The sequence below is a fragment of the Saccoglossus kowalevskii genome, chromosome 12 (assembly GCF_978046115.1).
Source record: "Saccoglossus kowalevskii chromosome 12, keSacKowa6.1, whole genome shotgun sequence".
Taxonomy (NCBI): Eukaryota; Metazoa; Hemichordata; class Enteropneusta; family Harrimaniidae; genus Saccoglossus; species Saccoglossus kowalevskii.
This window is the reverse complement of record NC_140652.1, coordinates 1,396,885-1,408,798: the sequence shown is the minus strand read 5'-3', so window position 1 is coordinate 1,408,798 and position 11,914 is coordinate 1,396,885. Positions and strand designations below refer to the sequence as shown.

General features: G+C 44.4%; 1 protein-coding gene across 2 annotated transcripts in view; it reads right to left on the bottom strand.

Annotated features, from left to right (window-relative positions):
* Positions 1 to 4,057: 4,057 nt before the first annotated feature.
* LOC102806092 (uncharacterized) overlaps positions 4,058 to 11,914 on the bottom strand; it is a 32,901-nt gene continuing 25,044 nt past the window's right edge. The window contains exons 2-7 of one of the 2 annotated variants that reach the window (XM_085506336.1): positions 11,117 to 11,326; positions 10,842 to 10,947; positions 10,511 to 10,582; positions 5,195 to 5,290; positions 4,753 to 4,845; positions 4,058 to 4,645 (exon numbers count right to left, since the gene is read on the bottom strand). In XM_085506336.1, the coding sequence (XP_085362462.1) occupies positions 4,524 to 4,645; positions 4,753 to 4,845; positions 5,195 to 5,290; positions 10,511 to 10,582; positions 10,842 to 10,947; positions 11,117 to 11,311 (684 nt within the window). In that variant the 5' untranslated portion in view covers positions 11,312 to 11,326 and the 3' untranslated portion in view covers positions 4,058 to 4,523. Of the gene's footprint in view, positions 4,646 to 4,752; positions 4,846 to 5,194; positions 5,291 to 10,510; positions 10,583 to 10,841; positions 10,948 to 11,116; positions 11,331 to 11,914 lie in introns of both variants that reach the window. The other variant, XM_085506335.1, reaches the window with a different exon arrangement.

Sequence of the window (11,914 nt, the reverse complement as noted above, 5' to 3'; positions counted from 1 at the left end):
GACCAGACGTACCTCAGAATATATCTAGACTGACATCAGAGATGTGACCAGACGTACCTCAGAATATACCCAGACTGACCTCAGAGATGTGACCAGACGTACCTCAGAATATACCCAGACTGACCTCAGAGATGTTACCAGACTTACCTCAGAATATACCCAGACTGACCCCGGAGATGTGACCAGACGTACCTCAGAATATACCCAGACTGACCCCAGAGATGTTACCAGATGTACCTCAGAATATATCCAGAGATGTGACCAGACGTACCGCAGAATATACCTAGACCGACCACAGAGATGTGACCAGACGTACCTCAGAATATACCCAGACTGACCTCAGAGATGTGACCAGACGTACCTCAGAATATACCCAGACTGACCTCAGAGATGTGACCAGACGTACCTCAGAATATACTTAGACTGCCTTAGAGATGTGACCAGACGTACCTTAGAAAATACCCAGACTGACCCCAGAGATGTTACCAGATGTACCTCAGAATATACCCAGACTGACCTCAGAAATGTGACCAGATGTACCTCAGAATATATCTAGACTGACATCAGAGATGTGATCAGACGTTCCTCAGAATATACCTAGACTGACCTCAGAGATGTGACCAGACATACCTCAGAATATACCCAGACTGACCTCAGAGATGTGACCAGACGTACCTCAGAATATACCCAGACTGACCTCAGAGATGTGACCAGACGTACCTCAGAATATACTTAGACTGCCTTAGAGATGTGACCAGACGTACCTTAGAAAATACCCAGACTGACCCCAGAGATGTTACCAGATGTACCTCAGAATATACCCAGACTGACCTCAGAAATGTGACCAGATGTACCTCAGAATATACCTAGACTGACATCAGAGATGTGATCAGACGTTCCTCAGAATATACCTAGACTGACCTCAGAGATGTGACCAGACATACCTCAGAATATACCCAGACTGACCTCAGAGATGTGACCAGACGTACCTCAGAATATACCTATACTGACCTCAGAGATGTGACCAGACGTACCTCAGAATATACCCAGACTGACCTCAGAGATGTGACCAGACGTATCTCAGAATATACCTAGACTGACCTCAGAGATGTTACCAGACGTACCTCAGAATATACCCAGACTGGCCTCAGAGATGTGACCAGACGTACCTCAGAATATATCTAGACTGACCTCAGAGATGTGACCAGACGTACCTAAGAATATACCCAGACTGACCTCAGAGATGTGACCAGACGTAACTCAGAATATACCCAGACTGACCTCAGAGATGTTACCAGACTTACCTCAGAATATACCCAGACTGACCCCAGAGATGTGACCAGACGTACCTCAGAATATACCCAGACTGACCCCAGAGATGTTACCAGATGTACCTCAGAATATATCCAGAGATGTGACCAGACGCACCTCAGAATATACCTAGACCGACCTCAGAGATGTGACCAGACGTACTTCAGAATATACCCAGACTGGCCTCAGAGATGTGACCAGATGTACCTCAGAATATACCTAGACTGACCTCAGAGATGGGACCAGACGTACCTCAGAATATACCCAGACTGACCTCAGAGATGTTACCAGACTTACCTCAGAATATAACCAGACTGACCCTAGAGATGTGACTAGACGTACCTCAGAATATACCCAGACTGACCCCAGAGATGTTACCAGATGTACCTCAGAATATATCCAGAGATGTGACCAGACGTACCTCAGAATATAACTAGACCGACCTCAGAGATGTGACCAGACGTACCTCAGAATATACCCAGACTGACCTCAGAGATGTGACCAGACGTACCTCAGAATATACCCAGACTGATCTCAGAGATGTGACCAGACGTACCTCAGAATATACCCAGACTGGCCTCAGAGATGTGACCAGACATACCTCAAAATACACCCAGATTGACCTTAGAGATGTGACCAGACGTACCTCAGAATGTACCCAGACTGGCCTCCGAGATGTGACAAGACGTACTTCAGAATATACCCAGAGTGGCCTTAGAGATGTGACCAGACGTACCTTAGAATATACCCAGACTGACCCCAGAGATGTTACCAGACGTACCTCAGAATATACCTAAACTGACCTCAGAGATGTGACCAGACGTACCTCAGAATATACCCAGACTGACCTCAGAGATGTGACCAGACGTACCTCAGAATATACCTTGACTGACCTCAGAGATGTGACCAGACGTACCTCAGAATATACCTAGACTGACCTCAGAGATGTGACCGGACGTAACTCAGAATATACCCAGACTGACTTCAGAGATGTTACCAGACGTACCTCAGAATATACTTAGACTGCCTTAGAGATGTGACCAGACGTATCTTAGAATATACCCAGACAGACCCCAGAGATGTTACCAGATGTACCTCAGAATATACCCAGATTGACCTCAGAGATGTGACCAGATGTACCTCAGAATATACCTAGACTGACCTCAGAGTTGTTACCAGACGTACCTTAGAATATACTTAGACTGGCCTTCGAGATGTGACCAGATGTACCTCAGAATATATCCAGACTGGCCTCAGAGATGTAATCAGACGTACCTCAGAATATACCTAGACTGACCTCAGAGATGTGACCAGACGTACCTCAGAATATACTTAGACTGGCCTTAGAGATGTGACAAGACGTACCTCAGAATATACCTAGACTGACCTCAGAGATGTGACCAGATGTACCTCAGAATATATCTAGACTGACCTCAGAGATGTGACCAGACGTACCTCAGAATATACCCAGACTGGCCTCAGAGATGTGACCAGACGTACCTCAGAATAAACCCAGACTGACCTCAGAGATGTGACCAGACGTACTTCAGAATATACCCAGACTGACCTTAGAGATGTGACCATACGTACCTCGGAATATACCCAGACTAATCTCAAACTTATGTCTATTATACTTCTATATTGAATAACAATCTAATAACCAATAAAATGTAGTTTGTAATTTTAACTTCATAATATTATTATACTTATTGTAGATTGTTTCTTATAGGTCTGTCATCAAACTACTCCTTTTATCGGCGGATTTAAAGGCACCTACTGTGTGATTGATTGGTTGTACTAACACTGGCATATACTCCATACTTGGATGTAACTACTCAGTTCAACATAGAACACATTATACAACAGTTTATTATGATTTAACGTTCGACCAGTATGTTTCACAAGTAAATGTTTCCATTCGATGTTTGTACTAGTAAAACGGTTAATACTAATAATGTATTCCAGAAATTGTAACTATATTGGTAGACAATAAATATATTCATTAGTTCTACGTACAACTGTTATTGATATAGGTATTGTGGATGTCCCATTTTTAGTCTTTCACTGTGATCTTCTCATTGTTACACATATGAAACGAGACAATGATCAGAACGGATATGAAACGTTAGTAGTAACGTCGTTGAGTGACGTAATTGTATATCCCGCACACGCACTGGGAGACTAGAATACAATGGCGGAGTTGTTTTCACTATGAATTGTAGTCTTGTCTAGTCATTCGCCTCTAACAATGTTGCTTGACTTTAAATGATGTCACAATCGGGGTTCTTCTTGATGAATGTACAAAAGAACTGTCTGTAACCAGAAAAGTGTGATCCAGGTGACCGAACATTCCGCCATACGCTGATTTTATCGCCATACGCTGATTGTATTGCCATACGCTGATTGTATCGCCATACGCTGATTTTATCGCCATGCGCTGATTTTACCGCCATACGCTGATTTTACCGCCAAATGCTGATTTCATCGCCATATGCTGATTTTATCGCCATACGCTGATTTTATTGCCATACGCTGATTTTACCGCCATACGCTGGATTTTACCGCCAAACGCTGATTTCATCGCCATACGCTGATTTTCTCGCCATCCGCTGATTTTATCGCCATACGCTGATTTTACCGCCATACGCTGATTTCGCCAACAAACGCTGATTTTATCGCCATGTGCTGATTTTATCGCCATACGCGTTTGCATCATGTCATTAAATGAGGAAAAACAGAGGGGGGGTTCTAATAAATCAAATTTTATTTCAAAAGTTCTTCCGCAACCCAAGACAATATAAAAGTGTAATATTGCCGATAATTGTAAAAATGGAAACAGGTCTGGAGTTTGGTCGCCTTGGAAACAGCAATCCAACTTACCAAATGAAGGTGGGAGGAATATTTCCAGAATAATTGTGAAGCGCGTATTGCATTGGTAAAACCAAATGAAATCATTGATTTACGGTATACACATTTACTGCGTGATGGAGACGTAAATTGTTACAAGAACAAAATGTAATATTATCAAAATATATAGAACATAATTAAAACCGTATCCATGGATACTGTACAAAAGTAATTACATTTTACGAAGTACGGTAAACACTGGAGAACAAAACAGTTACAATGTGCATGCACTCTAACACAAGCTTGGTAAACACAGTTTATTACTTATAAATAATGACCTTTTTACAGAAATAGTTTTGTTTTGTCTATGGCGTGAGTATGGTGTCATCTCTTTTGTATGTGTACCCCTTCCACAGTATGACGTCATCGTCCGTCCATGTATTGTCGTCGATAAATTTGTCCATCATCATTTTACTGAAAGAGATTGCTGCAAAGTAAATAAGACCATATAAGTTTATTATACATCCTGTGATTTCAATATTATGTGCATAAATGTATATATTCAAATTATATTCAATTATGTATAGTAGTTACCATCACTGCGTTCACATGCGTGTACGCCAAGTAATTGGGCAAAATTCAGCATCATGTCGTCTATAGCTGCAGCGTTATCAGGAGTCTCACGTTCTGTAACAAACAATATGTCATATTTGAGTGTGTTTTGTTGCAGATTAGACACACTGGTTGCACAAAGTGTGCCCCTCCCATCATAAAATTCTCCCCTCACTACATAGTGAGCCCCTCCCATCACAAAGTGAGACACTCCCATCGCAAAGTGTGCCCCTCTCAACACAAAGTTCGCCGCTCACTACATAGTAAGACACTCCCATCACATAGTGTTTCCTCCATCACATAATGGTCACTTCCAACACATTAAAGGGCAATGGTCGTTATGCAGCGTTCTATTCGATATGGGACTCATAGCGACGTATACAACACATGTAAAATACGCGATGACAATTGAAATTATACTTACTAGTTTGTTCAAGGTGCTCTACTTTCTTCCAAAGTCTTTCATTTTCTTCTCGTAGTCTCCAAACTTTTATCTCAAACTCCGCGTCTTCGAGGTGATCTTTCAACAAAATTATGAATTATCCATTAGTGTTAGAAACCGGTTACCATGGCAAAGAATCGTTTTTTTCGATATCCTAAACTTAGGGTTTTTCATTTGAATAAAGTTTCTTTGGTTTGTTCTAGATAATATATATTTATTACGTAACTAGTTCCAGAACAATTGATATAACTAGCTGGAAGACATCTAAGGTCTAAGAGTAGCCAAGCTGTAGAGGGAGTAGCCAAGCTGTAGATGGAGTAGCCAAGCTGTAGAGGGAGTAGCCAAGCTGTAGAGGGAGTAGCCAAGCTGTAGAGGAAGTAGCCAAGCTGTAGAGGGAGTAGCCAAGCTGTAGAGGAAGTAGCCAAGCTGTAGAGGGAGTAGCCAAGCTGTAGAGGGAGTAGCCAAGCTGTAGAGGGAGTAGCCAAGCTGTAGAGGAAGTAGCCAAGCTGTAGAGGGAGTAGCCAAGCTGTAGAGGAAGTAGCCAAGCTGTAGAGGGAGTAGCCAAGCTGTAGAGGGAGTAGCCAAGCTGTAGAGGAAGTAGCCAAGCTGTAGAGGGAGTAGCCAAGCTGTAGAGGAAGTAGCCAAGCTGTAGAGGGAGTAGCCAAGCTGTAGAGGAAGTAGCCAAGCTGTAGAGGGAGTAGCCAAGCTGTAGAGGAAGTAGCCAAGCTGTAGAGGGAGTAGCCAAGCTGTAGAGGGAGTAGCCAAGCTGTAGAGGGAGTAGCCAAGCTGTAGAGGAAGTAGCCAAGCTGTAGAGGAAGTAGCCAAGCTGTAGAGGGAGTAGCCAAGCTGTAGAGGAAGTAGCCAAGCTGTAGAGGGAGTAGCCAAGCTGTAGAGGGAGTAGCCAAGCTGTAGATGGAGTAGCCAAGCTGTAGAGGAAGTAGCCAAGCTGTAGATGGAGTAGCCAAGCTGTAGAGGAAGTAGCCAAGCTGTAGAGGAAGTAGCCAAGCTGTAGAGGGAGTAGCCAAGCTGTAGAGGGAGTAGCCAAGCTGTGGAGTAGCCAAGTTGTAGAGGGAGTAGCCAAGCTGTGGAGGGAGTAGCCAAGCTGTAGAGGGAGTAGCCAAGCTGTAGAGGGAGTAGCCAAGCTGTAGAGGGAGTAGCCAAGCTGTAGAGGGAGTAGCCAAGCTGTAGAGGGAGTAGCCAAGCTGTAGAGGGAGTAGCCAAGCTGTAGAGGAAGTAGCCAAGCTGTAGAGGGAGTAGCCAAGCTGTAGAGGGAGTAGCCAAGCTGTGGAGGGAGTAGCCAAGCTGTGGAGGGAGTAGCCAAGCTGTGGAGGGAGTAGCCAAGCTGTAGAGTGAGTAGCCAAGCTGTAGAGGGAGTAGCCAAGCTGTCGAGGGAGTAGCCAAGCTGTAGAGGGAGTAGCCAAGCTGTAGAGGGAGTAGCCAAGCTGTAGAGAGAGTAGCCAAGCTGTGGAGTAGCCAAGCTGTAGATGGAGTAGCCAAGCTATGGAGTAGCCAAGCTGTAGAGGGAGTAGCCAAGCCGTAGAGGGAGTGGCCAAGCTGTAGAGGGAGTAGCCGAGCTGTGGAGTAGCCAAGCTGTAGAGGGAGTAGCCAAGCTGTGGAGTAGCCAAGCTGTAGAGGGAGTAGCCAAGCTGTGGAGTAGCCAAGCTGTAGAGGGAGTAGCCAAGCTGTGGAGTAGCCAAGCTGTAGAGGGAGTAGCCAAGCTGTAGAGGGAGTAGCCAAGCTGTGGAGGGAGTAGCCAAGCTGTGGAGGGAGTAGCCAAGCTGTAGAGTGAGTAGCCAAGCTGTAGAGTGAGTAGCCAAGCTGTAGAGGGAGTAGCCAAGCTGTGGAGGGAGTAGCCAAGCTGTAGAGGGAGTAGCCAAGCTGTAGAGAGAGTAGCCAAGCTGTGGAGTAGCCAAGCTGTAGAGGGAGTAGCCAAGCTATGGAGTAGCCAAGCTGTAGAGGGAGTAGCCAAGCTGTAGAGGGAGTAGCCAAGCTGTAGAGGGAGTGGCCAAGCTGTGGAGTAGCCAAGCTGTAGAGGGAGTAGCCAAGCTGTGGAGTAGCCAAGCTGTAGAGGGAGTAGCCAAGCTGTGGAGTAGCCAAGCTGTAGAGGGAGTAGCCAAGCTGTAAAGGGAGTAGCCAAGCTGTAGAGGGAGTAGCCAAGCTGTAGAGGGAGTAGCCAAGCTGTAGAGGGAGTAGCCAAGCTGTAGAGGAAGTAGCCAAGCTGTAGAGGGAGTAGCCAAGCTGTAGAGGAAGTAGCCAAGCTGTAGAGGAAGTAGCCAAGCTGTAGAGGGAGTAGCCAAGCTGTAGAGGGAGTAGCCAAGCTGTGGAGTAGCCAAGTTGTAGAGGGAGTAGCCAAGCTGTGGAGGGAGTAGCCAAGCTGTAGAGGGAGTAGCCAAGCTGTAGAGGGAGTAGCCAAGCTGTAGAGGGAGTAGCCAAGCTGTAGAGGGAGTAGCCAAGCTGTAGAGGGAGTAGCCAAGCTGTAGAGGAAGTAGCCAAGCTGTAGAGGAAGTAGCCAAGCTGTAGAGGGAGTAGCCAAGCTGTAGAGGGAGTAGCCAAGCTGTGGAGGGAGTAGCCAAGCTGTGGAGGGAGTAGCCAAGCTGTGGAGGGAGTAGCCAAGCTGTAGAGTGAGTAGCCAAGCTGTAGAGGGAGTAGCCAAACTGTCGAGGGAGTAGCCAAGCTGTAGAGGGAGTAGCCAAGCTGTAGAGGGAGTAGCCAAGCTGTAGAGAGAGTAGCCAAGCTGTGGAGTAGCCAAGCTGTAGATGGAGTAGCCAAGCTATGGAGTAGCCAAGCTGTAGAGGGAGTAGCCAAGCCGTAGAGGGAGTGGCCAAGCTGTAGAGGGAGTAGCCGAGCTGTGGAGTAGCCAAGCTGTAGAGGGAGTAGCCAAGCTGTGGAGTAGCCAAGCTGTAGAGGGAGTAGCCAAGCTGTGGAGTAGCCAAGCTGTAGAGGGAGTAGCCAAGCTGTGGAGTAGCCAAGCTGTAGAGGGAGTAGCCAAGCTGTAGAGGGAGTAGCCAAGCTGTGGAGGGAGTAGCCAAGCTGTGGAGGGAGTAGCCAAGCTGTAGAGTGAGTAGCCAAGCTGTAGAGGGAGTAGCCAAGCTGTGGAGGGAGTAGCCAAGCTGTAGAGGGAGTAGCCAAGCTGTAGAGAGAGTAGCCAAGCTGTGGAGTAGCCAAGCTGTAGAGGGAGTAGCCAAGCTATGGAGTAGCCAAGCTGTAGAGGGAGTAGCCAAGCTGTAGAGGGAGTAGCCAAGCTGTGGAGTAGCCAAGCTGTAGAGGGAGTAGCCAAGCTGTGGAGTAGCCAAGCTGTAGAGGGAGTAGCCAAGCTGTGGAGTAGCCAAGCTGTAGAGGGAGTAGCCAAGCTGTGGAGTAGCCAAGCTGTAGAGGGAGTAGCCAAGCTGTAAAGGGAGTAGCCAAGCTGTAGAGGGAGTAGCCAAGCTGTAGAGGGAGTAGCCAAGCTGTAGAGGGAGTAGCCAAGCTGTAGAGGAAGTAGCCAAGCTGTAGAGGGAGTAGCCAAGCTGTAGAGGAAGTAGCCAAGCTGTAGAGGAAGTAGCCAAGCTGTAGAGGGAGTAGCCAAGCTGTAGAGGGAGTAGCCAAGCTGTAGAGGGAGTAGCCAAGCTGTGGAGTAGCCAAGCTGTAAAGGGAGTAGCCAAGCTGTGGAGGGAGTAGCCAAGCTGTGGAGGGAGTAGCCAAGCTGTAGAGGGAGTAGCCAAGCTGTAGAGGGAGTAGCCAAGCTGTAGAGGGAGTAGCCAAGCTGTGGAGGAAGTAGCCAAGCTGTAGAGGGAGTAGCCAAGCTGTAGAGGGAGTAGCCAAGCTGTAGAGGGAGTAGCCAAGCTGTAGAGGAAGTAGCCAAGCTGTAGAGGGAGTAGCCAAGCTGTAGAGGGAGTAGCCAAGCTGTAGAGGGAGTAGCCAAGCTGTAGAGGGAGTAGCCAAGCTGTAGAGGGAGTAGCCAAGCTGTGGAGTAGCCAAGCTGTAAAGGGAGTAGCCAAGCTGTAGAGGGAGTAGCCAAGCTGTAAAGGGAGTAGCCAAGCTGTAGAGGGAGTAGCCAAGCTGTAAAGGGAGTAGCCAAGCTGTAGAGGGAGTAGCCAAGCTGTAGAGGGAGTAGCCAAGCTGTAGAGGGAGTAGCCAAGCTGTAGAGGGAGTAGCCAAGCTGTGGAGTAGCCAAGCTGTAGAGGGAGTAGCCAAGCTGTAGAGGGAGTAGCAGGATAGTAGTGAGAAGATGCAACTAGTTTACATCCGGGTCCTTTTTTTCTGATCTTGTCATCCGCCCAGTATTCATCTGCACAATAAGAGTTACTCACGCAGTAACCACAATTGGGTTTGTAGAAAATTTACCAAAAAAATTGGTGAAATCGACTACGTATATGTTATAAAATAACCAGCTTCTAACATGGCAACAATTTGCAACAATTTATTCAATTTTATTTTTGTTTTACGCGGTACTGTCAATCAAGATCAGCTGACAAAGCCATGTTCTAACTAACTTCTCTCAATTTATTCAGAGAATATTAATCGTGAATCCGGCGATCTGATTGGTGGAGGGCACATAGCCATGTTGGAAAGAACCTAGTGAGACTCGCCAACGCGTTATTTGAACGCGTGCCGATTAAACCGAATTGTTACTAAAAACAATAAGATTTAAGGTAGAGATGCAGGTTTGTGGGCACTTGGGAGTGAAATTTTTTTTTCTTGCTTTTTATTATTCAAACAGTCTTGGCTATAGACTGTTAAAATTTTGTAGAATTGTGAATAGTGGAACATACTCAAAAGACGATTTTAAAATATAGATGCACATCCAAGAACTTAAATAACTTAAAATAGCTCCTAGACGCTTTGACCTTTTGTTTTGAAAACGCCGTCGGGGCATTGTTTTTGGTTGAACAGTGTTACAACAATCGTACAGACAACTAGCCTGGGTGTTAATTTATGCATAAACTTGAAGTAGTGAAATTTGAGCTGCTGCCCTGCAAAATTGACAACTGGTAGACAGTTTTCAAGACGGCACTTTCTTCACAGTAAACAGATATACCCGTAAACCAATTTTGACAGGAAACAGAAGCATGGTTTAGAAGCTATTTTTTTAAATCACTTTTGACCAAAAAAGCACATTTTTGTGCATATTTCAAATTACAGTGTCCATAACAAAAAAATACTAACAAAATTTTAAAATTCATACAATAAGCTTTCCGAAAATATATAGTTTTGTGGACAACGGAGGTCATCTTGGTTTCCTAATTAACTAATTAAAATACCTGCCAGGTAAACTGCATCTCTACCTTAAAAAGTGATAAATAACTTTGGTTATGTTACCTTTACTTTTCTGTTTCCTGGTAGTACATGTTTCTCTTTTCAGTTGAACGTTTTCAAGTTGTGAAGACAGGCCTGAAAACGAGACAAACAGAAATAAATAAATAAATAAATAAATAAATAAATAAATAAATAAATAAATAAATAAATAAATAAATAAATAAATAAATAAATAAATAAATAAATAAATAAATAAAAAGTAAGTAAATAAGTAAGTAAGTAAATAAGTAAGTAAGTAAGTAAGTAAGTAAGTAAGTAAGTAAGTAAGTAAGTAAGTAAGTAAGTAAGTAAGTAAGTAAGTAAGTAAGTAAGTAAGAACTCGGCGTAGACTTACGTAACCTTCTTTGCTGAAAGCGATTGTTGGCAAGTAAACGTTTTATCATACCACGCATTACATTCAATTCGTACATTTTTTTGTGGTATTCCTCACTTAATGAGATCTGTTGGAACACAAAGTAAGACACTGTCAACAATAACGTCATTAATAGTATTTCTGACCAGTATTTAACAAATTCTTACTTCGAAAGTAGTTGAGACTGTGGGCGAATATGGTGAACGATAGAACAAAAATATTCAGTTTTGAATAATGTAAACAATAACCATACTAACCAGTTTTAGTGTAAGTTTCTTGTATTGCTTTCTGGTATACAGAAGGCGATTGTTCTCATTTTTTGGTTTGACTAGCGTCTGATCATCGGAGTCACCAGATGAGTGGGCCACCTTGTCATCTGGCGTGTCCCCACCGACAGCCAGTCGGTTACTTGTTTCAGACACGGAAACAGAAGTTGGTCTGCCTCGAAACATCTTTTTTTGCAGTAGCTGCCTGTCAAGGACGTATTGCAACATGAATAAGCCTTACTTTACTGCGTGTCACTATGCTTGATTGTGCGACTCAGTTGTGGAACTTTAGAACACGCTACGCATGGGAACTCCGAACATAGCGCCCTCTGTCGACAAACTTGTATTTTCTTTTGTTTTGTGTTATGTATGAAACTGGTAGCCCTAATATATACATGTATATCAAAATCAACGGCAATCAAAGCAGATGAGTTTACTGAGTTGAAGTTTGAAAAGATCTCGTCTCCAACTCACATTATGTGCGAAGTTAACAACTGGCATGGTAAACCAACATTACATGTAATTACAACTACGGCTCGTACTACAACTGTCATGTTGTAATGTAATGTGTTAAGTGTCAGCAGGATGACGTTTTGTCTGGGACACCCCTCCCCGTTCAATCACATTGATGGTCGGCTGCACGTTATGGTCGTACGGGTTATATCAAATTCATATCAAAAATATTGCTTTTTCAATTGAAAAACAACGTTTTTATTGACAATCCAGAGAATGACTATTTTTATTCAGTAAAGCCTTCGTCATATACTATACTATAGTGTGTTTTTCGAG